The 25,409-nt window shown below is 43.9% G+C and overlaps 1 protein-coding gene across 1 annotated transcript in view; it reads left to right on the forward strand.

The window, feature by feature from the left end:
• Positions 1-25,409, forward strand: part of CSTF1 (cleavage stimulation factor subunit 1) — a gene marked incomplete in the record, with an annotated part of 503,121 nt that overhangs the window by 322,022 nt on the left and 155,690 nt on the right. The window contains 1 exon segment of the mRNA XM_044090044.1: positions 1,930-2,320. Within this exon segment, the coding sequence (XP_043945979.1) occupies positions 1,930-2,320 (391 nt within the window).

A 25,409-nucleotide genomic window follows, 5' to 3' on the forward strand; every position in this document is an offset into this window, starting at 1 on the left:
TTAAATACAGGACTGAGGCCCACCTCTGGCTGGTTCTCTCTGCCCCTCCCCTTCATATTAACTGTCTCAGCTTTTGGAGGGAACATGGACTTAAGTTTATGCTGGACAGGCTAATCTGCCTGGCATTAGACCTATAGCTTCAGGACTAAACTCAATTTCAGGTAGCTCTGTCTTTCTAATTAAGATCCTGGCACACCAAGTACAGCTGTGGATGATGTTTCCTTTCAACTCAGATTTGTTACTCTGTTCTACTTCTCCTTTTAACTTTTTTTTTATTATTTTTGTCACAGATCCAGCACATTCTTCCTTTTTATTTATTTGTTTTTTTTTTTTTTTTTTGTAATATATTAAGGGTGGATATGTGAGAATTGAGAGTACTGCCTGCTCAGGTGTTGTAGTAAAGCAGTTTGAAATGTAGAGGTGGTCTTCCTCCTGGGCACCAAAGAGGGATGATCTCACAGTTTGACTGTTGCATTATTTTGCCTTTGGGCAGCTCCACTCCACCCCCTAGTCTTCGCTGTGGTCAAGGTATTCTTTCAGAAGTAGTTGTCTCCAGTTATTGCTGTAGAATGTCCTTTTTGGAGACATGGACACCATAATTGTCAGTCTATGTTGCCTTTTTTTCAAGTATTATTGTCTTCACTTTAACTCTGGGAATTGGTCTTCTTTTGTCTAGACTGCACATCCATGAATTTTTGACTTTTAAGCTCTGTTCTTGTGCATTTATCTTTCATTCTTTTACCAAGCTGGCTTACTGCATAAGATTTATCCCAAGCATATAACTTGGGGAGTGTCCTTTATTTTGGATTGTAATATACATGTTTTTTCTTTCCCCCATTAATTTGCAAGAAGGCCTACCTAGATGGGTTAGGAATGTATATGTCACTATACTCCATGTCCTATAGACTTCGTTAGGGGAGAGTTATGCCTGGCCTATAGAGCAGTCCAAGATCCAAACCTTATCAATTTGCTGCATATCAGTAAATCAAATGGGACTAGGGTTTACCCATTCTTGGTACCTAAGTATGGCCTGCAACTTATTTAGGACATGCTGGAAGGACAGATTCATCACCCAGCAACTGCTGTGTCTTTGGAGCAGGCTTACCAGTCCTTGTGAAACAGAGCACCTTCATGACACTGTTAAAGAGAAACCTGGATGAGTGGATGGGGCATCCTGAATTCTTAACGGGGATAGCACCCATAACCCTTTTGGACATGGGCAGTCATCACTGAATGCAATATTGGATATCGACTAGCATTTCCATGGTATTACATTGGGATGAATAGCTTAAAATGACCTTCAGGTTGATGGCCTAGTATTCTCTTATGATCCTATGATATTTCTGCTGTTCCAATGCTGGCAGGCTTTTGGAGTTTCCTGTAAGCTGGTCAGGTGTGTATTAGAATGTTATGTGGTGGCAGTGGAGATGCAGATCTTTGTTTTTGTTCTTGGTTTGTAGGAAGGAACTCGCTAGTAGCTAATGTGCTAACTGATGAGCATGAGCTGTAATGACACTTTTGCAGTCTGTTCAACATTACACTGTATTTTCATGAGTGCAGGTCCAGTCCCAAGATGTGGGAACTTCTGAAGGGAAAAAAAAAGATGCCAAGTTCTTATTGGTAAACAAGTTGAATTCACCCATAGATAATATGGTTATTAAACTGTCTTTTGTTTTCTGTATTTCTTAGAACTTTTATGTAGTTGTAGATGTTTCAACACTTGAGCCAAACACACAAAATGTAATACTTATTTCCTAACAGTTGATTTTAAACTTTAGTGTTATCCATGTGTAAGCCTTCAGTATTGTTATGAATGGAACACTTGTCTAAAAATTAAACCATGTAAATGTAGTAGTCATTCAGAAGTGTTTTGTGGTGTTTTCTGTGTTTCTTTGTACCTAACACTAGCACTTTTCTTGGATTTAACAGGAAGCTGAAATGCTGCGTTCTATATCTTTTCACCCATCAGGAGATTTTATTCTGGTTGGTACTCAGCATCCCACTTTACGCCTGTACGATGTCAACACATTTCAGTGTTTTGTGTCTTGCAATCCTCGAGATCAACATACTGATGCCATCTGCAGTGTCAACTACAACTCGAGTGCCAATATGTATGTTACTTGTAGCAAAGATGGTAGCATCAAGTTGTGGGATGGAGTCTCAAACCGTTGTATCTCAACTTTTGAAAAAGCACATGATGGTGCTGAAGTCTGCTCTGCTATCTTTTCAAAGAATTCAAAATATATTTTGTCAAGTGGAAAGGATTCTGTCGCAAAACTGTGGGAGATTTCCACAGGACGCTTCCTAGTCAAGTATACAGGTAACACGTATCACGTTTAATCTGTGGTGTTGAATAATGTTGTATCTTTACCAAAGTCATGATTTTTGATTTGTAGATGTGAAAGCAACTATTCATTTTTCAAGGATTCCTTTATGGCTTTCACAATTTCTTCCATTTCACGTTGATTCCATACACACAGTTAACATGCACACATTTACTTTCAGAGATGCCACTATCTTTTTTTTTTCAGAAACTTACAATGCCTTAGTCTTACTCTTCTCCGGATCAGTCGGTACAAGATACTGTCCTCCCTGTCTTACAAAGTAGACGGAGGCAAAAAACTTCTTTGGTTAATTGCTTATCTAAGTGTGACAGTGCTTATGCAAACAAAGCCATCTGGATAATAACCTGCATTACAGTTTCCTAGAACTTTGACTTTCTGAGTTATTACTAACTCAGTCAAAACCACTTACCTCTTGAAGTAAGCAAAATGGTCTCCTGACCTCGCCAAAACATTTTGGAAGGAAGTAAGACGTCTAACTGGGAACATTACTGATTGCGCCCTACTGTCTTCCAACAGTACCTCCAAAATATCATAGACTTCCAGAAAAATTAGAAACCGTTCCTGCTAACAACAGTCAGTAATATTACCAATTTATTTTCTTCCCCAAGTGAACCTACTCTTAACCCATGTGATGACAGTACCATGATTCTTTCCCCCTTGGCAGCTTTATTCTCCTCATTCTATTTTAGAGAAGGAACTGCAAATTACTAATCAAAATTAATGGCAGCTCTTGCTCCAAAACATCCACACTGCATCCTAGCTTTCAGAAATGGCATCTAATATAACTGCTGAACCGTCAGTCTCTCCAAAACTACTGGAATTTTTTCCTAACTGATTCAAGCATCCATCATCATCCCACTTCCAAAAGTTTCCTCCCTGATGAATTGCAGGGATTAAAGATTCAAAGAAACTTTATTGTCATGTAGGACCACACAAGTGCAGCCTAAATGAAATGATGTCAGCTCACGAGAGAAATGCAGCACAAATAATATAGATACAGCGGTATCAGAGAATAACATAAGAAAGAAAATAACACGTATGACATGCAAGAGGTAGTTCCCATACCATAAACACACTCAATGCCCGGTATCAAATGATAAATAATAATTAAAAAATATATACCCACCACCAAACCCCTTCACCGTTAAGATAAAGAATAAATAGAGACTAGTGAATAGCAGCTGTTTAGTTATTGTATTGCACTTGTTAACCTTAGATGTGACTCAATATAGCCATCATGTGTCAGGTGTTATGGTTGGTGTCAGAGTTAATAAGCCTCACAGCTGTAGGATACAAACTGTTCCCGAATCTAGTAGTCCTACAGCAGAAGCTGCGGTACCTCCTTCCAGACGTACGTTGTGGGAACCAATGATGGGCTGGATGGGTCAAATCAGCTAGCATTTTGCATGTTCTGTTTCTTGCTCTTGTAAAGAAAAGCTACTGAAGAGAAGGGAGGTTTGTGCCCAAGGTTTTCTCAGCCAACCTCACCACCCTGTGTAATTTCTTCTTAACAACTGTTTAGTTGCTCAACCATGCTATAAAGTTGCTAGTGAGGATGCTGTCAATAGCTTCCCTGTAAAAAGTGGTAAGAACAGACAGTGGGTGCCTGGACGTTTTGTGCTTTCTCAGGAAGTGAACCCTCTGCCGAGCCTTCTTCACTGTATCATTGAGGTATTTGCTTTCCACAAGTAATGCAATTATCAACTTTTACTGACATCGGTAAGGAGCAAGAAAAAGTTTCCCCAACTGGGTACTTAGCTTTAGTTGAAAAGACTTTGGTTCTCAAACTCGAAAACGAAAATTTCAGGAGTCGGCCGACCAGCACTTGCGAACTGCTTCTGCTTCGGGCACCGCACGGCAAGAAAGACTGATGTAATGGCATTGGCTGCATGTTTTATACCCCTAACGTCATGGAAGAAGGGACAGCAACCGATACAGGACCCAAGACTTTGTTAATCAGGCCGACTTAGGGCTACTTGCAAGCAGATAACCCAAATGTAATGACTGCAACAGTGAATACACTCAAACATCTACATTTATGGTAAATGTACACAACTGTACTTTCTGTGCTCTTTGACAAAACATTTGAAAAAAAAATCATTTGCAAATAGGTGTTTAATCACATAAATACAGTCTCCTCAGTGATACTCAACATGGTTTCTGCAATGCTTTCAGCACCATGACTTCTGTTTATACTGATACTAATACCATATTTAATGAAATGCATGACAGTCAATTAACCAAGGGTGATCTGATGTTATACATGTCATTATGCCTCACAGTAGGTCTCTGATCAGACATCGGTTCCGAGTCGGAAACTTTAGCTTAGACAGATCCAACGCTGAAGTTCCTCCTTCTCCCATAATCCCCTGCTGCCCTCTAATCCCCACATCTCATTTGCCATGTTCTGTTATGGACGTGATCCTTGGCTGTCGCTCAGATAAGTGCATTTTAAACTGCTCAACTTAAACTTTAAATCTGATGTTGTTAATCTTTTTTCCATTCATCACTGATGGGTTCGGATCCAAGCCCTCAGAACCGAGTTGGCCTTTTTACCAAAGCTCATGCCAGCCAAAAAAACTCTCAAGCTAAGTCTCTACCCAGAATGCCCTTCTCCCTGTTACCTCAGATCTCATTTGCTGCGTAGCCGTAAAGCCGCGTTTCAGCCGCGCTCTCAGCTAAGTGGAACTTTTTTGATATTTGGATGAAAAATTTTGGATATCTTCATATTTTACTAAGCAATTAGTATTGTCAGTGTCTTTTATTCGGTCTAACCTTGATGTTCTTCGTGTTTCACTGTTGCAGTCATTACATTTGGGTAATCTGCTGGCAGGTTGCCCTTAGTTGGCCTGATTAACAAAGGCTTGGGTCCTGCGTCGGTTGCTGTCCCTTCTTCCATGATGTCAGGTCGTCAGGGGTATAAAACATGCAGCTGATGCCATTACATCAGTCTTTCTTGCTGGGCGGTGCCCGAAGCAGAAGCAGTTCGCAAGTGCCGGTCGGCAGACTCCTGAAATTTTCGTTTTTGAGTTTCAGAACTGAAGTCTTTAACTAAAAGCTAAGTACCCCATTGGGGAAACTTTTTCTTGCTCCTTTCTGATGTCAGTAAAAGTTAATAATTCTGTTACTTGTGGGAAGCAAATACCTCATAAGGATTTTCATTTGTACTGTATTCCTTGCCTAGGCCCTGACCACAACGTGCCTTGCTGTCGGTTTTATGCTAAGTTTAATCAACGCACTATTAAACGTCGGTATATTTTTGCTTCTGAATATTTTGGTTCGAGATTTAACTATCCAGAAATGTCATATGTTAGCAGTCCGACTACTGGAATTCATAAAAAATGCAAAGAAAAGGACAGACCTTCGAGGTCCAAAACCGACAACGAAGCTTCTCCTATGACAGTCGCCGATTCGCCGGTACTCAGTGAGGGGCTTTCGCAGCCCCTGATACCCGCTACTTTTGATTCGCAGGCTTCTACTGAGACCCATTCGGAGTCCGGTATGCCACGAGATACTTTATTGAACCTGCGGATGTCTCTACCTTAGATGGGTCCGGAGCCGCTGAGCAGGCACCAGCTTCTGAGGGTGTTTTCAGGCTTAAAGGTTTGTATGTTAAACCGGCGCCATCTTCAAAAAAACTAAGGCCAAAAACTACTTCTCTGTCTAAAAAAACAATGCTAGGGCCACGTGTACAGGCCCCAATGCCTAAAAAGCAAATGATCAAAATGGCTGTGGATTTATTTACCTTGATTAGGGGTACCCATCCCCCTCCTGCTAAGGGCCTAGGCAAAGCACTGACTATGAATCTTCAGATCAGTTTTCTATTTCTTCTGATTCCTCTTCTGATCAGGAATTATCTATTCCCACTTATGAGGATTCTGATGCAGAAGATTCCATCCCTTCTGCTTCTCCTCCTGAGAATTTTTCTTTTGGAGAAACTTTGCATACCTTAAGGGAACACTTTCACTGGGAGAGTCAGGATTGCCCAGAATCTAAAAAGAGACTTAGGGATTTTCTTCTTCTTCATCAGCATAGGCCTTTGGCTATACCTCCTGTTCTAGACATTGTTGATGATGTGTTCTCAGAGTCCAGTATGGCTCCTGATTCCCTGCCTCCAGCTCCTAGTAATCCAGACGGATACTACAGGGTTCCTGACTCCCACAAATTCCTCTTTAAAAACCCTACTGCTGACCCTGAAACCATTTCTCAGGGTCCCAAGGGCGTTAAGGCTCCTACTGCTGAAAATCCTACCCCTTCTGATAGAGATTCCAGGGCGCTGGATAGATGGGGTAAGAAGATTTACACATCTGCAACCTTGGCAATCAGGGCTTTAAATTGTCAATTTCATATGCTTAAATATCAACAGCATGTCATGGGTTTACTTAAACAGAAAATGATATTGATTTCTGACTGTGTGGAAAATAAAGTTGCAGGATTTATTGCATTCAGCTAAACAACTTGGAAAATATACTTTGCAATGTGGTTTTGATTCCTTGGAAGCCTCTTGCAGGGCTGCTGTAACTGGATCTGTGATGAGAAGGAATGCTTGGCTCAAAAAGCAAAATCTGCCTGACCATGTTAAAGCAAAATTGTTGGATGCTCCTTTACAACAGGACAGTCTATTTGGTAATAAGGCTGAAGAAGTTTTGAAAAAGATGGAAGATAAAGCTAAATCTATGCAAACTGTGAAAGACTTCCTACAAGTGCAGCCACCCAGGTTCAGTAGGCACTGGCCTAAGAACTGGTCCTTTCCAGTACCCACTAGAGCTGCTCAGGTCAAACCCAGGCATTCCAAAGGCTCCAGGTTTCAGTCGCAAGGAACTTACAGAACAAAGCAGAGGGGTGCCTCCACCTCCAAATCTGGAAGTAACAAGGCACCTTCCTACGGTAAACAGTCTCAATGACTTTCCACTGCAATCACCAAGCACTTATCTTTTGGCCGGCCCTTTGGGGGGGGAAACTAGCACTTCATGCACGAAACTGGCAACTGATTACCCAGGACAAGTGGGTTTTAAATATAGTATCCCAGGGATACAGATTTCATTTCCACACGTTGCCAATCCCAAACAGATTGCCAGATCTGCCTCCAAATCAGTGAGCAGAGGCCCAGAAACAAGTTATGTCCCTCATGAATATGGGGGCTATTCAACCAGTACCAGAAAAGGAAAAGGGACAAAGTTTTTATTCAAGACTTTTCCTGGTACCCAGAAAAGACAAATCATGGCGTCCAATTCTGGACTTATCCATTCTAAATACATTTCTGGACATTCCAAAATTCATGATGCTGACTCCCTAACAGTTACTACCTATGCTAGGCAAGGTGCCTGGTTGGTAACTCTAGACTTAAAAGAGGCTTACCTGCATATCCCAATCAGGGAATCTTGCAGAAGATACCTCCGATTCAAAGCAGGCTATTTGGATTACCAGATGTTCTTCGTGTTTCACTGTTGCAGTCATTACATTTGGGTTATCCTGCTGGCAGGTTGCCCTCAGTCTGCCTGAATTCCAAAGTCTTGGGTCCTGCTTCGGTTGCTGTCACCTCTTCCCTGACGTCAGGTCATCAGGGGTATAAAAGATGCAGCCAACACCATTTTATTCAGTCTTTCTTGCTGTGCCGTGCCCAAAGCAGAAGCTGTTCGCAAGTGCCGGTCGGCCGCCTCCTGAGATTTTCATGTTAGAGTTTCAGATCCGAAATCCTCATTAAAAGCTAAGTACCCCGTTGGTGAAACTTTTTTCTTGCTCCAGACCAATGTCAGAAAAAGTTAATAATTATATTTCTTGTGGGAAGCAAATACCTCATAACGACTTTCATTCTTACTGTATTCCTTGCCTAGGCCCTGACCACGACGTTGCTAGTTGTCGGTTTTGTGCTAGATTTAACCAATGCACTATTAAGCATCAGTACGATTTGCATTAAGCTATTTTGGGCGAATATTTAATTATACAATGTCGTCGGATAGCCATCCGACTACCGGAGTTCACAAAAAAACGCAAAGAAAAGGACAGGCAACCGAGGTCCAAAACCGACGGCGAAGCCTCTCCTAAGCAAGTCTCCGGTTCTCAGTGAGGCGCTTTCGCAGCCCCTGATGCCCGCTACTAGAGTCGCAGGTCGCTACCGACTCCCACGTGGTGTCGGCCAGGCCGCAGGAAACTCAAGATATTGGAGCCTCTGAGATTATTCCCTCAGATGGGTCCGGAGCCGCTGAGCAGGCATCGGCTTCTGAGGGTGTATTCAGACCTAAACAATTATATATTAAACCGACTTCAAAGACTAAAACACCTTTAAAGACAAAGAAGCAAGTTCACCAGCCACAAGGACAGGCCTCCATGCCCAAAAAACAGATGCTCAAAATGGCCGAATACTTAATTACCTTGATCAGGGGTTCCATCCCCCTCCTAATAAGAGGCCTAGGCAAGAGACCGACTATGAATCTTCAGATCAGGTTTCCATTTCTTCTGATTCCTCTACTGATCAGGAATATTCTCTTCCTCCCTATGAGGATTCTGATCCTGAGGACAACTCTTTTGGGGAAACCTTGCATACCATGAGGGAGCACTTCCACTGGGAGAGCCAAGATTTTTCAGAATCCAAGGAAAGGCTCAGAAACTTCCTTTTACTTCCTCAACACAGGTCTCTAGCTATTACACCTGTGTTGGATATTGTAGATGATGTGTTCTCGGAGTCCAGTCTGACCCCTGACTCTCTACCTCCAGCTCCTGTTAAGCCGGACAGATACTTCAGGGTTCCTGACTCTCATAAATTCCTTTTCAAAAACCCTACTGCAGACCCAGAAACTATTTCTCAGGGTCCAAAAGGGGTCAAGGCTTCTACTGCAAAAACCCCCTACCCCCTCTGATAGGGATTCTAGGGCACTGGATAGATGGGGAAAAAAGATTTACACATCTGCTACTTTGGCTGGAAGGGACTTAAATTGCCAGCTTCGTTTGCTCAAATATCAGCAATATATCATGACACTGCTTAAACAGAAAATGATGGCAAATTCTGAATGTGCAGAAAACAAAGAAATACAGGATTTATTGCATGCAGCTGAACAAGTTGGAAAGCATACTTTGCAATGTGGTTTTGATTCTCTGGAGGCCTCCTGCAGGGCCGCTGTTACGGGTTCTGTCATTAGGAGGCATGCTTGGTTAAAAAAACAAAATCTGCCTGACCTTGTTAAAGTAAAATTATTAGATGCTCATTTACAACATGATACCTTGTTTGGTGTTAAGGCAGAAGAGGTGTTAAAGAAAATGGAAGACAAAGCTAAATCTATGCAAACGGTCAAGGATTTCTTACAGGTACAGCCACCTAGATTTAGCAGACACTGGCCTACAAAGAATTGGTCCTTTCCAGTCTCAGACAGACCTCAAAGTGGCAGATCCAGACGCCCTAGAGTCAGATCACAGCCGCAAGGATCCTACAGGTCTAAGCAGTGGAGTGCCTCTACCTCCAAAGGTGGAGAGGACAAATCATAATCATACAGGAAACAGTCCAAATGACTTCCCCCTGCGTGCACCAAGCACTTATCTTCTGGCAGCACCCTTAGGGGGAAAACTAGCACTTTTTTCTCAAAATTGGCACATTATAACCCAGGGCAAATGGGTTCTAGACATAGTGTCTCAAGGCTACAAGTTTCATTTCCATACCCTACCAAGGGCAAATGGTTGGCCAGACCTGCCAAAAAATCAATGGGCAGAGGCCCAAAAACAAGTCGCAGCTCTCATGGACATGAGGGCTATTCAACAAGTGCCTCAGAAAGAGCAGGGACAAGGATTTTACTCAAGACTGATGTCCTTCAAGGATGCATCTGCAGTCCTAACAAATGGGTTGTCCTGCCTCAGGCAGCCCTTCGGTCGGCCGGATTCCAAAGTCTGGGTCTGGCCTCGGCTGATGTCGCACTTCACCCGACGTCACTGCTGCTGTCGATTGGGTATAAAGGCATCAGCCGACGCCATTTTCCCCAGTCTTTCTTGCCGTGCGGTGCCCGAAGCAGAAGCTGTTCGCAAGTGCCAGTCGGTCAGATCCAGCGATTTCTAATACCGAAGACTTCTAAAAAGCTAAGTACCCCGTTGGGGACTCTTTCTTGCCTCAGCCGATGTCAGAAAAAGTAAATAATTGTTTAACTTGGGGGAAACAAATACCTCATAAGGATTTCCACTCTTACTGCCTACCTTGCTTAGGCCCAGACCACGACGTAGCAGCTTGTCTAGCCTGTGCTTCCTTCAACCGACGAACGGAGTTTGCGGAGGAGTTTTTTGGTCCCACTTTTGCTTACATAATGCCGTCGGAGACTCCGACTTCACAGTTAGCTAAAAAGCGTAAGGAAAAGGACCGACACTCGCGGTCCGCGGTTTCGGCCGAAACCGCGGTTAAGCCAACCGCGAGTGTCTCGGTTTCGGCTGAAACCGAGTCCACGGTTCTTCCTTCGGCCGAAAGCGTTCCTCCTGCAGCCGAGGCCTCACTCAGCATGGCTGACTCTGCTACTGAAATTTCTCCTGCTGCAGCAGGCACCCAGGATTTATCAGATACTATTCCTTTAGTCATATCTACTCCTGCACATGGAGCTGCTAGGCCCCCTGCATCCATGTCTATCAAGGCTTTCTCTAGGGCTAAAGAAGCTAAATCTTCTAAGGCCTTGCCTTCTAAAACCCCCTCACACAGGCCTAGCTCTAGTTCCCAAATGCTTAGCCTGGCAGAGGATCTCATTTCTTTGATCAGGGGATCCCAACCTCACCCTGACAGGGCCTCTCATCCCCCTCCAGAGAAGAGGCCTAGAGCAGAGCCCCCTGAACCAGTTTCTACAGATTATTCTTCTGATGACTCAGACAACTCAAACCCTCCAGAAGGCCCTTATTCTCCCTATGAGGATTCTGACGCAGAAGACTCCATTCCTTCTGCCTCTCCTCCTGAGGAATTTTCTTTTGGGGAAACCTTGCATGCTATGAGGGAACAATTTCAATGGCAGGGCCAGGATTTTTCAGATTCTAGGAAACGGCTCAGGACCTTTTTGCATTTGCCACAGCATAGGCCTTTAGCCATTCCTCCAGTACTAACAGTTGTGGATGATGCGTTCAATGATGCTTGTACTGCTCCTGACTCTCTTCCTCCGGCCCCTGCTAAGCCCGACAGATACTACAGGGTCCCGGACACACATTATCACCTGTATAAGGCTCCCATTGCAGATCCAGAAACTATTTCTCAAGGCCCCAAAGCTGTAGCAACTGCCAAAAACCCCCTCCCCTCTGAACGAGAATCTAGAGCATTAGAGAGATGGGGTAAAAAAGTTTATACTTCTGCTACACTTTCGGCTAGGGCTTTAAACTGTCAATTTCACATGATTCAGTATCAGGAATTTTTGTTAGATCAGTTAAATGTAATGTAACACGTCAACTTGATTATACTTTTTTAAAATTTCTTAAAACCTGTATTTTTATAATTTGTTTTTCAATTTGTGATTTACCATTTATGTTGGAGCTTTTCTCCTCGGGCCTCTACTGAAAAAGGATATGTATCCAGCTAGACTAGCCCGGTTAACAAATATAAAATAAAATAAATAAATAAATAAATAAAATAAAAAACTATCCTCTCCTGAACCTATAGACCGTAAGTCCCTTCAGGATTTGGTACATAACACTCAGCAGGTCAGTAATCATTCCTTGAAATGCGGCTATGGTGCACTGGAGGCTTCCTTTAGATCAGCTATGACTGGTACAGTGATCAGAAGGCATGCATGGTTAAAAGAGCAATCCTTACCAGACCATGTAAAGTCAAAGCTCCTAGATGCTCCCATGGAGAAACTCAGTTTGTTTGGCTCCCCTGCACAGCAAGTGTTAAAGAAGGTGGAGGAAAAAGCAAAATCTGTCCACAGTCAAGGACTTCTTACAGGTCCAACCTCCTAGGTTTAGTAGAAACTGGCCTTCAAAGAATTGGTCCTTTCCAGACTCCAGAACACAGAGAGGCAGAAATAGGCGCTCAAGAGGCAGAGGGCAATCCAGAGGTGCCTACAGGGGACGTCAGTGGCAGCCTAACAACCAGAGAAGTACTGCCACAGATCCAGCTACTACCACTTCCACAGGACAGTCACAGTGACTTGGCTCTGATACCGCCTACCAGGGAACAACTGGAAGCACCTTTAGGCGGAAAGCTAGCCTTATTTTTAGTAAACTGGCATTACATTACAGGAGACAAATTGATTTTACAGACAATAGACAAAGGTTACAGGTTTCACTTCCATACTCTACCAAGGAAGAGAGGAATGCCAAACCTACCACCAAACCAAAAGACAAATGCTCAAGGACAAATCAACCACTTGCTAAGGATGAGAGCTATCGAAAAGGTACCGGCTATGGAACAAGGACAAGGATTTTATTCCAGACTTTTCCTGGTGCCAAGAAAAGAAAACCAATGGAGACCTATTCTCGACCTGTCCGCTCTAAACACATATCTTATTGTTCCAAAATTCAAAATGCTGACCCTTCAGCACCTTCTTCCCATGCTGGGCAAGGAGGCTTGGCTGGTGACTCTAGATCTCAAGGAGGCATACCTGCACGTCCCTATTCGACCAGATTGCAGAAGATACCTCAGATTTCTTGCATGTTCAGAGCATTATCAATTCTCAGCATTGCCCTTTGGCTTATCTACTGCGCCCAGAGTATTCACGAAATGCCTGGCATCAGTAATTGCTCATTGCAGGCTTCAGGGAATTCAAGTTTATCCATACCTGGACGACTGCCTGATACAAGCGGACAACAAGATCAAGTTAACAAAAGATTTGGAAAAGGTTATTCACCTCCTGCAGGCCTTGGGATACACAGTCAACATAAAAAAGTCAAGGCTGATACCATCCCAAAGGATTACATTCTTGGGTGCAGAACTGGACACACCAAATCAAATGGCATTTCTCACAGCAGAAAAGCAAAAGCAACTTCCACTCTATTTCAAGGCATTAGCAACGCAGAACCAGCTTACAGCAAGAAAAATCCTGCAAGCCCTGGGTTACATGGCATCCTGCATAATATTGATCCCACATGCCAGATTACATATGAGGAAGTTGCAATGGTACCTACGGAATTTATGGTCTCAGCACAAGCACAGCCTAGAAACCCAAATTCCAATAATTCCATGCCTGAAGCAAGAATTCCTGTGGTGGGCTCAGGCCTGTCAGTTGAACAAAGGACTGCCCTTCCACACCCCTCACCCAAGTCAGACTATCACCACGGACGCCTCAGACCTCGGTTGGGGGGCACACATGGCGGACAAGTGCATACAAGGCCTATGGACACAAGACCAGCTGAACCTACACATAAATCAAAAAGAGATGCTGGCAGTGAAACAGGCAATTCAGACATTCAGACCATTTCTTCAACAGGGTCATTTGCTGATAAGGACGGACAACACCACAGTTATGTGGTATATCAACAAGCAGGGAGGCACACATTCATATCCTCTATGCTGGATGGCAATGGACCTGTGGAATGTGGCCCTGAACCTCAACATTCAGCTCCAGGCCTTATTTGTGCCAGGAAAAGAAAATATATTAGCAGACACACTAAGCAGAACTACCACGGATGCCCACGAATGGATGCTGCATCCAGACATCTTCAAAACTATTACAGAGGAATGGGGGCTACCAGAAATAGACCTGTTCGCATCCCCACACAACCACCAATTGAGAAAATTCTGCACAAGGACATACCACCCACTTGCTTGGAAGGTCGACTCCCTATCCTTCAGTTGGGAAAACCTAAAAGCATATGCATTCCCACCTCTACCTTTGATGCACAAAGTGCTACTGAAGATCAAAGAAGAGCACCCAAGTATCATACTGATAGCTCCAGACTGGCCGAGGCAGCATTGGTACCCGCTGCTGAGAAGTATGTCTCGGACCCACGCATGGCCTCTACCTCTAGTTCCTCTGCTGCTAACACAGAACAACTTCAAGATCCTGCATCCAAACTTGAAAACACTGCAGCTAGCTGCTTGGAATCTAACATAAAACAAAATAACCCAGAACTATCTCAGAGGGTTAAAGACATTATCCTGGAGGCTCGCAGACCCTCCACAAGGAAGACTTACTCAGCAAAATGGAAAAAATACCTCATTTGGAGTGCAACAAAAGGAGAAAATGTATCATTGGCAAACATAGCTAACATCCTGGAATCTTTAGCAGAACTTTTCCACAATGGCCTGTCTTACTCCTCCATCAAGATTCATGCATCAGCAATTTCAGCAGAATACAACATGGATCCTCCAGTCTTCTCTCATCCTCTACTCAGGCAGTTTCTGAGAGGAATTAAAAATGTAAAGCCTCCAAGGAAGCCACCTCTACCTACATGGGACCTGAACTTTGTGCTGGAAAAGTTAACACTTCCCCCTTTTGAACCAGCAGCAACAGCAGAATTACAGTTCCTATCTTGGAAAACTACTTTCCTGCTTGCAATCACCTCAGCAAGGAGGGTTTCTGAATTACAGGCATTAATGCAATACAGCCCTTCCTTATCTTCCATCAGGATAGAGTGTCCTTGAGAACTAACCCTACTTTTATGCCAAAGGTGGTCTCCAGGGTATCATTGAACCAAGCTATCCACCTACCAACATTCTTCCCCAACCCACAGAACAGGGGGGAAAGACTACTGCACACCTTGGATGTACACAGGCAATTGCGCTACTACCTGGACACAACCAAGAGCAATAGAAAGACTGACCAGCTTCTGGTAGCATATGCAGCAGGAATGGAAGGAAAAGCAATTTCAAAACAGACAATCTCAAAATGGATAGGAAATTGCATTAGATTTTGTTACTCCTTTCATGGGAAGGCAACTCCAGAAAACATCAGACCTCACTCCACAAGGGCTACAGCCACTACTACAGCTTTCTTACGAGGAGTGGCTACCAAAGACATATTAGAGGCTGCTACTTGGAGCTCCGTGCATACATTTGCCAAGCATTATAATCTGCCTTTATACTCCAGATCCCGAGCAGGTTTTGCCACTGCTGTTTTGCAAGGGATCTTAACTACACCATAATCTTCTTAGTGCCTCCTCCCCCAGTTTGGCTATGGTATTCTACCCATTTGTTAGGACTGCAGATGCATCCTTGAAGGACATAGTACAGTTTTGTACCTACCATAAATGTAGATGTCCGAGAGGAATGCATCTGCCATCAGGATTACCCACCCTCCTTCCCCTCTGTGGTACTCCTAGGGTATTTGCCCATCTTGTAGCTAGCTGGGGGAATCTATTATGGTGTATTTGTTTGTATATATGTATATACATGTTTATTTGTTGTTTGCTCTCTACTATTTGGAATCATTTGCATTTATCCAAATTTAGCCTTCCTAGAGGGCACCTGGCATCTGGGGCAAGAAACACTGAGGAAAATGGCGTTGGCTGATGCCTTTATACCCAATCGACAGCAGCAGTGACGGGTGAAGTGCGACATCAGCCGAGGCCAGACCCAGACTTTGGAATCCGGCCGACCGAAGGGCTGCCTGAGGCAGGACAACCCATTTGTTAGGACTGCAGATGCATTCCTCTCGGACATCTACATTTATGGTAGGTACAAAACTGTACTTTCTTGGTACCCAGAAAGGACCAAGCATGGAGACCAATACTGGACCGATCTATTCTAAACACTTTCCTGGATATACCAAAATTCAGGATGTTGACCTTACAGCAGCTTCTGCCCATGCTGGGCAGCGAGGCTTGGCTCGTGACTTTAGACCTAAAAGAGGCATACCTGCATGTCCCAATCAGACAAACATGCAGAAGATTCCTCAGATTCATGGCTGGCTCAAAGCATTACCAATTCTCTGCACTGCCCTTTGGCTTATCTACTGCACCCAGGGTCTACACAAAGTGCCTGGCAGCAGTAATTGCTTACTGCAGACAAAGAGGAATACAAATATATCCTTACTTGGACGACTGCCTCATACAAGCAGAGAACAAGGACATTCTGCTACAGCATCTGGCATTTGTGATAAGACTTTTAACATGCCTAGGGTACACAGTCAACAAAAAGGAATCAAAGCTAGTACCCTCTCAAGAGATAATATTCCTGGGTGCAGGCTTAAATACAACTGCCCTGATGGCTTATCTCCCTCCAGACAAACAAAGGCTACTGACTACCTATTTCAAGGAAATGGCAACAAAGGCCCGGTTATCTGCAAGAAAAATTCTGCAGGCTTTGGGCTTCATGGCATCCTGCATCTTACTAATTCCATATGCAAGACTGCATATGAGGAAAATTCAATGGTACCCAAAAAGTGTTTGGACGCAGCATTTTCACAGTCTGGAAACAATGATTACTTTAATTCCCTGCCTGCAACAGGAGTTTCGATGGTGGGCAAAGGCTTGTCACCAAAACAAGGGACAGCCATTGTCACTACCCCCAGCCAGGCAGAGCTTAACGACGGATTCATCAGATTATGCCTGGGGGGCACACATGGCAGGAAGAGGCATTCAGGGCACCTGGTCCACAAACCAAAAGCATCTACATATCAATAAAAAGAGATGCTAGCTTTTCAAAATGCCCCGACAGCCTTCAAGGACCTACTTAATCCGGGACAACTACTGATAAAGACAGACAACACCACAGTCATGTGGTACATAAACAAGCAGGGGGCATTCATTCTTATCCCCTGTGCAGGCTAGCCATGGCTTTATGGGACACAGCATTGACTTACCAAGTTCATCTGCAGGCACAATTTCTGCCAGGAAAGGAAAATACTCTGGCAGACAAACTAAGCAGAAACCTCATGGATCCCCACGAGTGGCACCTGGATCCACAAGTCTTCCGCATGATAACAAAGAAATGGGGACACCCGGACATAGATCTATTTGCCTGCCCTCAAAGCAATCAACTAAATAGATTCTGCACAAGGACTCATCACAGACAAGCTTAGAAAGTGGGCGCCTTATCTTTCAACTGGACAAACCTATCAGTATATGCCTTGTTTTCCACTACCTCTCCTCCCCAAGGTACTCCTAAAGGTCAGGCAGGAGAAACCAAAAATGATTCTGATTGCCTCAGACTGGCCCCGCCAGTACTGGTATCCGATCTTAATGAACTTGTCCCAGTACCCAGACTGGACCTTACCTCAATACCTCATCTACTGTCCTAGCAAAACAGTTAGATTCTGCACAGCCAACTCAGGGCCCTAAACCTGGCAGCATGGCAGATAATTTAGCCATACAAACCACACCTCTCAGTAAAGCTGTGATGGATGTAATTTTAGAAGCCAGAAGACCTAGTACTAGAAAATCCTATGCTGGGAAATGGAAGAGATTTTGCGCTTGGAACCAAGCTCAAGGAACTGATACAGCTGTCCCAAATATTCCTCAGATTTTACAATACTTAACTGAGATGCTGGACAAAGGCCTATCTTTTTCATCAATTAAAATCCATGCCTCTGCCATTTCGGCTCATTACAACACAGAGCCACCACTCTTTTTTCATCCTTTATTAAGGCAGTACCTCAGAGGAGCCAAAAACTTAAGGCCTCCAAGGAGAACGCCAATACCTGCATGGGACCTCATTTATGTCTTGGAAAAACTCACCTTACCTCCTTTTGAGAACAGCTCTGCTCTTAGCAATAACTTCGGCAAGAAGAGTTTCAGAGCTACAGGCTCTCATGGCTGTGGAACCCTTTATCATTTTTTATCCAGACAGGGTCTCTCTGAGAACAAACCCCACATTTATGCCTAAGGTGGTATCCAGTGTAGCCCTTAACCAAACAATTCATTTGCCAACTTTTCATCCAAATCCACAGAACAAGGGTGAGAAAATTCTGCATTCTTTGGACGTACACAGACAACTTAGATTCTACTTGGACAAAACTAAAGTTTTCAGAAAGACAGAACAATTACTAGTGGCATATGCCACAGCATCACAAGGAAAGGCTATCTCCAAGCAGACTATTTCAAAATGGATAGGTCACTGCATTCGTTTCTGCTACTTGCAGCATGGCAAACCAGTGCCTAAGGGCATTAGGCCACATTCAACCAGAGCTGCAGCCACTTCTGCAGCCTTTCTCAGGGGAGTACCAACCAAAGACATTTTAGAGACTGCTACTTGGAGTTCAGTGCATACCTTTACAAAACATTACAATCTGCCTCTTTACTCTAAATCCAGGGCAGGCTTTGCCACTGCAGTTCTGCAGGGCCTCATAGCCGCTTCTAATGCTGTTTAGCTCCAGCCGCCCCCAACCATAGCTTTGGGACTCAACCCAAATGTAATGACTGCAATAGTGAAACACGAAGAACATAGTACAGTTGTGAACACTTACCATAAATGTAGATGTTCGAGTATATTCACTGGTGCAGTCCAGGTTACCCTCTCGCCATCCCCCTCATTTTTGCTGGAACTTATCTTTACTTCTCTAATCTATACAACCTGGGTGGTGTATTTGCTTATAGATTAAGGTAAAGCTTATTTTGGTGCATGTATGTTTTATTTGCATAATTTTAGCCTACCCTTTTGGGGGCACCTGACATCTGGGGCAAGAAAAACTGAATAAAATGGTGTCGGCTGCATCTTTTATACCCCTGACAACCTGACATCAGGGAAGAGGTGACAGCAACCGACACAGGACCCAAGACTTTGGAATTCAGGCCGACTGAAGGCAGCCTGCCAGCAGGATAACCCAAATGTAATGACTGCAACAGTGAATACACTCGAACATCTACATTTATGGTAAGTGTACACAACTGTACTTTCCTCTCATTCCCTGCCTACAACAGGAGTTTCTTTGGTTAGCAGAGACTTGTCACCAGAACATGGGACGATCTTTCACTCTACCCCCTGCCAACCAAATCCTAACTACAGACTCATCAGACTATGCTTGGGGGGGCCCACCTGGCAGAGAGATGCATTCAGGGCATATGGAGCCCAAGACAAATGCATCTGCATATCAACCAGAAAGAGATGTTAGCTGTTAAGAAAGCCCTGACAGCCTTCAAGGACTTGCTTCATCCAGGACAACTACTGATAAAGACGGACAGCACCACGGTTATGTGGTACATAAACAAGCAGGGGGGCACATACTCCTACCCCCTTTGCAGACTAGCCATGACATTGTGGGACACAGCCTTGACTTACCAAGTACATCTTCAAGCTTCAATTCCTGCCAGGGAAACAAAATACTCTGACAGACGACCTAAGCAGAAACCTTATGGACCCTCACGAGTGGAAACTGGATCCAAAGCTTTCAGCATGGTAATAAAGAAATGGGGGAGCCCGAACATAGATCTTTTTGCCTCTCCCCAGAATTACCAACTGGACAAATTTTGCACAAGGACTTATCACAGACAAGCATGGAAAATGGATGCCCTATCCTTCAATTGGGAAAACCTATCAGTCAACGCCTTTCTTCCTCTGCCTCTTCTTCCCAAGGTCCTACTAAAGGTCACACAAGAAAAACCAAAAATGATTCTAATTGCCCCAGACTGACCTCGTCAACACTGGTACCCAATCCTGAGGAATATGTCTCAACTCCCTCCTTGGTTGTTGTTGTGTCTTTCGGCTTTTCCCAGTTAGGGCTTGCCACAGCAGAACTCCGGTCCGCTAATGATTGGCAGGTTTTTATGTGCAGAGTTGCCGGCCCTGACACACAACCTTCAACAAAGGTACGCCCATTCATGCATGTCTCCACACAGAAGACGCTCTAGCTGAGAATCGAACAGGACAATGTCTTACTGTGAGGCGACAATGCTACTGCAGCACCTTGCCTCAAATACCTTATCTACTGTCTCAGCAGAACAATCAAATCCTGCATAATCAGCTCCAAACTCTGAATCTGGCAGCATGGCTGTTCATGTAGTTATTCAAACAACACCTCTCAGTAAATCTGTGTTGGGTGTCATTTTGGAAGCCAGAAGGCCTAGTACTAGAAAATCTTATGCTAATAAATGGAAGAGATTCTGTGCTTGGAACCAAACACAAGGAACTGACACAACAAAGCCAAATATTCCTCAGATTTTACAATACTTGACTGAGATGCTTGACAAGGGCCTATCTTTTTCATCAGTAAGAATCCACCAATCTTTTCTAACCCTTTGCTAAAACAGTATCTTAGAGGGGTCAAAAATTTAAGGCCTCCCAGAAGATCACCAATTCCTGCATGAGACCTCAGTTTTGTGTTTGAAAAGCTCACCCTGCCTCCATTTGAACCAGCTGCTACTGCAGATATAAATAAAAAGATATCCTGGAAAACAGCTTTACTTCTGGCAATCTCTTCAGCAAGAAGGGTTTCAGAGCTACAGGCCCTCATTGCTGTGGAGCCTTTTATTATATTTTACCAAGACAGGGTGTCCCTCAGGACCAATCCTTCCTTTATACTTAAGGTGGTATCCAGTGTGGCTCTTGACCAAATTATTCACCTGCCAACTTTTTATCCAAATCCGCAGAACAAGGGGGAGCGGATTCTGCATTCCTTGGACGTGCACAGACAACTCAGATTCTACTTAAATAAGACCAGATCTCTAAGAAAATCTGAGCAGCTACTGGTGGCATTTGCTGCAGGATCAGAGGGAAAGGCTATTCCAAAGCAGGCTATTTCAAAGTGGATAAGCCACTGCATTCGTTTCTGCTATTTGCATCATGGTAAACCGGTTCCCAAGGGCATTAGGTCACATTCCACCAGGGCTGCATCTACATTAGCAGCTTTTCTCAGAGGGGTACAAACCAAAGACATTCTAGAAGCTACTAATTGGAGTTCTGTTCATACTTTTACAAAGCATTATCATTTGCCTCTCTTCTCTAAGTCCAGGGCAGGCTTTGCCACTGCAGTTCTGCAGGGCCTTATAGCTGCTCCTTATGCTATTTAGTTCCAGCCTCCCATCCATAGCTTTGGGATTCTACCCAAATGTAATGACTGCAACAGTGAAACACGAAGAACATAGTACAGTTGTGTGCACTTACCATAAATGTAGATGTTCGAGTGTATTCACTGTTGCAGTCTGGGTTACCCACCCGCTATCCCTCTTTATTCTACAGTTTTTCTTTCCTTCACTATATTCTACAGCTTTTGTGGTGTATTTGCTTTGAGATGAAGGTAAAGTTTATGTTGTGACAATTGCATGTATTTATAGTGTGTGTATATATATATATATATATATATATATATATATACATATATATATGCTCCCCATTTGGGGGGCACCTGACATCTGGGGCAAGAAAAACTAAAGAAAATGGTGTCGGCTGCCTGTTTTATACCCCTGAGGACCTGACGTCATGGAAGAGGAGACAGCAACTGACATAGAACCCAGGACTTTGATATTCAGGCCGACTGAGGGCAACCTGCCAGAAGATTACCTAAATGTAATGACTGCAACAGTGAATACACTCGCACATCTACATTTATGGTAAGTGTACACATCTGTACTTTCCTATCATACTTTGCCTGAAACTAGAGTTCCTAACAAGGTACTGCCATTCACTCCACCCCCTGCTGCCCAAACCCTAACACCAGACGCATCAGACTATGCTTGGGTGGCTCATCTGGCAGGGAAGTGCATTCAGGGCAAATGAAGCCCAAATCAAATGCACCTTCATATCAATTAGAAAGAGATGCTAGCTGTACAGAGTGCACTGACAGCCTTCAAGGGCTACCTTCATCCAGGACAATTAATAATAAAGACAGACAACACCACAGTTATGTGGTACATAAACAAGCAGGGGTTATGCATTCCTACCCCCTATGCAGACTAGCCATGGCATTGTGGGACATGGCCTTGACCTACCAAATACAACTACAAGCTCAATTCCTGCCAGGAAAGCTGAATACTCTGGCAGACGATTGAAGCAGAAATCTCATGGACCCACACGAATGGAAACTGGAACCACGAATTTTCAACATGTTGACATGCATACGGGGGGAGTCCAGACATAGATCTTTTTGCCTCACCCCAGAACTATCAGTTGGACAAATTCTGCACAAGAACTCATCACAAAAAATCTTGGAAAGTGGATGCTCACTCATTCAGCTGGAAAAACCTATCAGTGTATGCTTCCCCCCCCCTCTGCCTCTGCTCTCAAAAGTTCTACTAAAAATCAAGCAGTCAAACCAAAAATTATTCTGATTGCTCCAGACTGGCCTCGCCAACACTGGTACCCACTCCTGCGCAATGTGTTGCACCTTCCACCATGGCAACTGCCTCAGACCCCTTACTCACTGTCTCAGCAGAACAACCAAATTCTGCACACTCAGCTTCAAACTTTGAATCTTGCAGCGTGGCTAATCACATAAATTCACCTTTAGCATCCCTCAGCAAACCTGTGATGGATGTCATTTTGGAGGTGAGAAGGCCTAGTACTAGAAAATCTTATGTTGACAAATGGAAAAGATTCTGTGCCTGAAACCAGTCGCAAGAAATAAGCACAGCAGCGCCCAATATTCCTCAGATTTTGCAGTACTTAACTGAGATGCTTCACAAGGGCCTGTCCTTTTCTTCCATAAAAAATCCATGCCTCTGCCATTTCAGCTCATTACAACACAGAACCTCCCCTCTTCTCTCATCCTCTGCTAAAGCAGTATCTCAGAGGGGCCAAAAAAGTACAGTTTTGTACCTACCATAAATGTAGATGTTCGAAGATCCACATTGCTGCAGTCCTTACTTATGGGTAGTCCGCTGTCCTCGGTCGGCCCGAATACCAAAGTATTAGGCTGACGTCGGTCATGGGCGCCTAGATCTGACATCAGAGCGTCAGGGTATAAAGGCGCATGACCAACGTCATATCCTCAGTCTTTTCTTGCCCCAGATGTCAGAAGACCAAACCAGAAAGGCCACAGCCAAAAACAGAATACCTCCCAAAACATGCCCAACAACAACCATCACCTAAAGCATAGCACCAAGTCTAACTACAGTGGGGAAGGAGGGAGGGTAAATTGGACTGCAGCAATGTGGATCTTGAACATCTACATTTATGGTAGGTACAAAACTGTACTATGTTCTTCATCTCACATTGCTGCAGTCCTTACTTATGGGTAGAATCCCAAAGCAACGGGAAAGGGAGGATGGTAAAAATCATAAAGCATTAGGGGCCGCTAAAATGCCCTGTAAAATTGCAGTGGCAAATCCAGCCCTAGACTTAGAATAAAGAGGAAGGTGGTAATGTTTAGAAAAGGTATGCACTGAACTCCAAGTAGCTGCCTCCAAAATGTCTTTGTAGCTACCCCCTTATGAAAGCCGTAGAACTAGCAGTAGCCCTAGTGGAATGAGGCCTGATTCCAGGAATCTCCTTACCATGATGGGAATAACAGAAAGAAATACAAAACCCAATCCATTTAGAAATAGTTTGTTTTGAAACAGGTTTACCCTGTGAACCCAAAGCAAAAGAAACAAACAATTGCTGAGACTGTCTGAACTCCTTGGTTCTGCTCAAATAATAACGCAACTGCCTGTGAATATCCAAAGTATGCAAAATTTTCTCCCCTTTATTTTGGGGGTTTGCATAAAAAGTAGGCAAATGAATAGTTTGATTTAAGGCCACACTAGAAACCACCTTAGGCATAAAGGAAGGATTAGTACGCAAAGATACCCTATCCTTATGAAAAATTAGGAAAGGCTCCACTGCCATGAGGGCCTGTAATTCAGAAACCCTTCTTGCAGAGGTAATGGCCAACAAAAAGCAGTTTTCCATGACAAATACTTTAACTCGGCAGTAGCTGCAGGCTCAAAAGGTTGTAGAGTAAGTTTTTCCAACACAAAATTGAGATCCCAAGCAGGAGTAGGAGCTCACGTGGGGTCTTATATTTTTGCCCCTCTAAGAAATTGCTTAAACCAAGGATGAGAGAATAAAGGAGGGTCACAATCATAGTGAGCAGAAATGGCTGCAGCATGGACCTTTATTGAGGAGAAAGACAAACCCTTGTCCAATAACTCAGTAAGATATTGAAGAGCAACACTTAAATCAGGTTTGGAGACATCAAAGTCCTTTCCTTTGCTCCAAATAAAAATCTCCTCCATTTATCAGCGTAAACTTTCCTGGTACTAGGCCTCCTGGCCTCCAAAATAACATTCAAAACTTGTTGTGGAAGCTGAGACCCTCCAGAGTCTAAAACAGAATATGCCAGGCTGTTAGATGTAGAGACTGAATCTTGACATTGAGGAAGTGACTGTCCTCTTGTGACAAAGGTGCGGAATCAAAGGCAGAGGCCATGGAGGTTCTCGTACTAAGCTCCTCAGTAGTGGGTACCAGTGTTGTCGAGGCCAATCCGTGCTATCAAAATCATGGTTGGCTTGTCTTGTCTGGCCTTCAAGAGTACCTTGGGAAGAAGAGGCAGAGGTGGAAAGGCATATACATGCAGATTGTTCCAACTGGATGATAGGGCGTCCACCTTCCAAGCTGTGTGATGAAACATTTTGTGCAAAACTTTGGCAACTGGTAATTTAGTGGAGAAGCGAACAGATCTATGTCTGGAGTTCCCCATAACACTGTCAACTGTTGAAATACATGAGGATCCAATTTCCACTCGTGAGGATCCACTATTTGTCTGCTCAATACATCTGCTAAGGAGTTCTGTGCTCCTGGTAGAAACCTTGCCTGAAGATTGAGGTGTAGATTGAGAGCAGTTTCCCACAGAATCATCGCTTGCCTGCAAAGAGGGTAAGAATGGGTTCCCCTGCTTGTTGATGTACCACATGACAGTAGTGTTGTCTGTTTGAATCAACACCTGCCCTGGGTGAAGTAAATCTTTGAAAGCCATCAATGCAAACTGGACTGCTAACATTTCCTTCAAGTTGATATGCAAATGTTGGAGTTTGACAGGCCACGTGTTTTGCACCCATTTTCCATTGAGGTGTGCTCCCCAAGCCTTGTCTGAGGCATCTGTCGTTAGAATCTGACTCGCCTCTGGCCGGGTCACAGAGAGTCCCTTGTTTAGGTGACATTCCTGAGCCCACCACAAAAACTCCTTCCGAATGCAAGGTATTATCTGAATGACAGTGTCTAGATCTTGGCAGTGCTGTGTCCATACATTTTTGAGATACCATTGAAGCTTCCTCATATGCAATTTGGCATTGGGAAGCACCAGAATACAAGATGCCATGAACCCCAAG

The sequence above is a fragment of the Protopterus annectens genome, chromosome 12.part0 (assembly GCF_019279795.1).
Source record: "Protopterus annectens isolate FY-2018-M chromosome 12.part0, PAN1.0, whole genome shotgun sequence".
In the NCBI taxonomy this organism is placed as follows: Eukaryota; Metazoa; Chordata; order Ceratodontiformes; family Protopteridae; genus Protopterus; species Protopterus annectens.